This window comes from Chinchilla lanigera, unplaced genomic scaffold (assembly GCF_000276665.1).
Source record: "Chinchilla lanigera isolate Chin_1 unplaced genomic scaffold, ChiLan1.0 scaffold00037, whole genome shotgun sequence".
Classification (NCBI taxonomy): domain Eukaryota; kingdom Metazoa; phylum Chordata; class Mammalia; order Rodentia; family Chinchillidae; genus Chinchilla; species Chinchilla lanigera.
The window spans coordinates 17,652,408-17,655,662 of record NW_004955438.1 but is presented as its reverse complement, the minus strand read 5'-3'; the positions used below and the strand labels follow the sequence as shown (position 1 = coordinate 17,655,662).

Below are 3,255 nucleotides of genomic sequence, written 5' to 3'. Positions count from 1 at the left end.
GGCGGGTGGTACTGCCTTCCTGGTGCTGCTCCTCTTGCACAAGGCTGACCGACAGCTGTAGGAGGCCTCGCTCAGCCCGGCCCTAGAACCCAGAGAGCAGCGCGGTGACCCAGCAGCAGCGCGGACTGGGGTCACATCTCTAGCCACCCTTCCACATAGTGCAGACCAGGACTGGGGGTGGGGACTCTCACCCCGGGAGAAGGGGCGGCTAGGGACCTGCGCAGCTGTATGCTACGAAAATCCAAGAAAACACTGGGGAGACAGCACCCAGCGTCTGACTGCACCCATGACCTCAACACCCTAAGTCCAGGCACTGGGAGGACCAGGGACGGGGTCTGGAGGCGCTCTGGGAGAGAAAGACCATCACCTCGGAGGCGCAACTCTTGAGCCCTTCCTGGAGATCTAAACCAGACCACCAGATCGAGACGGGTTCATGCCCCGTTTCCTTTTCTTTTCTAACAGGTCAAAGTTGTTCAACTGCTTTGCTTGGTTCTTCAAACTCATCAGATCTCTTTCTGGGGCTTCAAATGCTGGAAATGGTGCTTGGGTAGGAAATACAGAATGCGGCCCGTCTACATCGCCATCACTTTATTGTACTGTCACCGTTAACTTAACTTTAAATACTACGGTGGGAAGCCAGGCCTCGGCCCCGGGCTATGAGCCCGGGCGCATGTCCCCAGGCGCCGACCCGGGCCCTGTACACTATTTACAGTTCCTGTTCCTCTTTCTCGACCCCTCCCGCAAGGCAGCGCGTGTGCAAGAAAGTAGCATCGTCTGTCTGTGCAAGTCCTTGAGCCGGCCAAGCGCCGCGGCCCGCGGCCGTCAGCTGTCCGAGTCCAAATCGCTTTTACCTTCCTCTTCCCTCTTCTCGGGAGACGTTTTCGAGGACGAGGAGGAGGTCTTGTTCCACTTCTCCGCGTTTTCCGACTCCTCCGACGAAGACCGCTTCTGCCGCCTCCATTTGGCACGCCGGTTTTTAAACCAGACCTGTTGCGCAAGGGAGCACAGAACAACAGTGAAGATCGAAAGGCCGCTTCTCCAGCGCCGGGACACCCGGGGGGCTCCGTGTGGCTCCCGGGCGAGGAATCGCCTGCGCGCACCAACAAAAGAGGTGAGCAGCGCTCCCGCTTCCGCGTCTACACTCCACTTCCTGGGCCTAAGCGCCCTCCCGCAGCCCCCAGGCCGCACCGTGAGGATTTTTTTAAGAGCAGGGAGAGCTGGGCGGACCCGGCTGGGCTCCGGTGGATTGCAGGGCAGGAGCGCCAGACGCCCCCGGCTGCGCGCCGCCTACCTCCACTTTCTCCTCGCGGAGGTGCACCTTCCGGGCCAGCTGCTCCCGCGTGCCCACGTCCGGGTACTTGGTCTCCTGGAAGAGGTTTTCCAGCGCCTCGAGCTGCTCGTCGGTGAAGATGGTGCGGTGCCGTCGCTTCCGCCGGCAGTGCAGCTGGTTGAGGAGCTGCAGCTCCGTGCGCGACAGCGTACCCACATTCATGTACGGCAGCATCTGGTGCGGCACCGGGGACACCAGCACGGAGCCGGGACCCTCGTAGCCTGCGACGGAATGGGGCGCATGATCGGCCACCCTGCCTCGGCAACGCGCACCCAGGCAGGCACGCGCGCCCGCAAGCCCGAGGGGCCCCTCTCGCACTGAAAAGGCCATCTGCAAGAGTGCTGGGAACGGGGGCACGAGGATCGGGGCGAGGGGGAATGGAAAGCACACCCGGCCCGCCGCGCCGCGCAAAGCCAGTGGGGAGCTCTAGAAACCTCGTCGCCGAACGCAGGCTCTGAATTACGGCCCGGGCGTGGGTGGAATCACAACCCAGGCGCTGCGCGGCTTGGTTTTCGCTAACTCTCGCCTAAAAGTGCTGCCGCAAGACGCCTACAAACTCCAGTGCCCGGCCGGCCAAAAAAAAGGGCAGTGCGGAGCGGAGGGAGCTTGCAAAAGAAGAAAAGTTCGCGCAAGGTGAATAAGGCTAGGCTAGCCCGCGCCCGCACCCACCCAAGTCCTCCGGCGCCTAGCCCGGCGCGCGGCCCTACCTGGGGGCGTCGGGACGCAGGAGCACTGCTGGGCGCCCAGCGGCGGCACGGCCCCGCAGCACGCTGGGCCCACGGGCGCCGCCTGCACGTGCAGCTGCCCGTAGAAGTAGTTGTTGTAGCCGAGGCGGGAGCCGCCGACCGCCGCCGGGAGGCCCGCACCGCCAGGGGCCACTGGACGCGGGTAGAAGGCGCCGTAGTCCGAGGAGCTGCCGCCGCCGGCGCCGTAGAGCGAGTCTCCGTGCAGGGCCGGGAAGACAACCGGGGCCGCGGCGCTGGGCGCCACCGGCAGCACCGAGTCTTTGCAGCGCGGCCGGGCGGCCAGGATGTTGTCGATGCTGAACATACTGGCGGGCATCCCCGAGCCTCGCGCCGGGACGGGGGGCGGCGGGAACGCGACGAGGAAAAAGCTTCCAAGTGGAGGGAGGCCCCGCTCTCCTCCCGCCGGCGACCAAAGCGAAAGAGAGCGCGGGCGAGCGCGCAGCCCCGCGCCCCTCCCCGCCCCCTGCGTCCGCGCGCCCTCCGCCCGCCCCTCGCCGCCGCCGCACTCGGCCCGCGGGGAGGACGCAGCTCGGACCAGCTGAACCTCTTGTTGGTTTTATACCGAGTCGACGTCATCTTGGATTTAGTTCCTGGTAATATGCAGATGACAAACAGACCCAGATTTGGCTCTTTCTTTTCCTTTGGGTGGGGGGAGCTTGGGGGGGAAAGGTGCCAAGGAGAGGGGGTTCCAGGGCCTGAAAAGAGATTGTGGATTGAGAATTAATGAAATTAACCTAATCTTTTCCATTCGGCTGCCCCGCCGCGGGCCGGCCGAGCTGGGCGGGCGGCCTAATTGCCCTCGTTAATCTCATTAATCCCATTGTGCGGCCGCATTAACAACTCCCACCGCGACCTCTCCGCCCCCACCCGTTTTTCTCAGATTGGGTCCTATTATTGGGTGCGATTTCCTCTGCCTGCAGCTCAAATTCACTGTGGCCGATTTTACTTTGGGGCTACTTTTTACCCACTTTAGGAATTTTTTTGTTTTAAAAAATGTGAGTGGTTACGTCCTCCCTCCAGTCGGATTGAAAATTCTGCTCCTCCTCCCGGCCCCTGTACACTCACTGCCTAATTTCACCTTTTTTTTTTTTAATGTTGAAGTTCTCTCCCGAATGGAACTGTTTAAACAAAACCTTTTTGTTTTTGCAAAAGCCCACATTTGTAAAAGCAAAATCGACG

General features: G+C 61.9%; 1 protein-coding gene across 1 annotated transcript; it reads right to left on the bottom strand.

The window, feature by feature from the left end:
• Nucleotides 1-571: 571 nt before the first annotated feature.
• On the bottom strand, nucleotides 572-2,514 carry Gsc (goosecoid homeobox). The gene is made up of 3 exons (XM_005390387.2): nucleotides 2,038-2,514; nucleotides 1,292-1,551; nucleotides 572-987 (listed from the first exon to the last, which is right to left on the bottom strand). The coding sequence occupies exons 1-3, from the start codon at nucleotides 2,390-2,392 to the stop codon at nucleotides 823-825; spliced, it is 780 nt and encodes a 259-aa protein (XP_005390444.1). The 5' UTR covers nucleotides 2,393-2,514; the 3' UTR covers nucleotides 572-822.
• Between the last annotated feature and the right edge of the window lie 741 nt (nucleotides 2,515-3,255).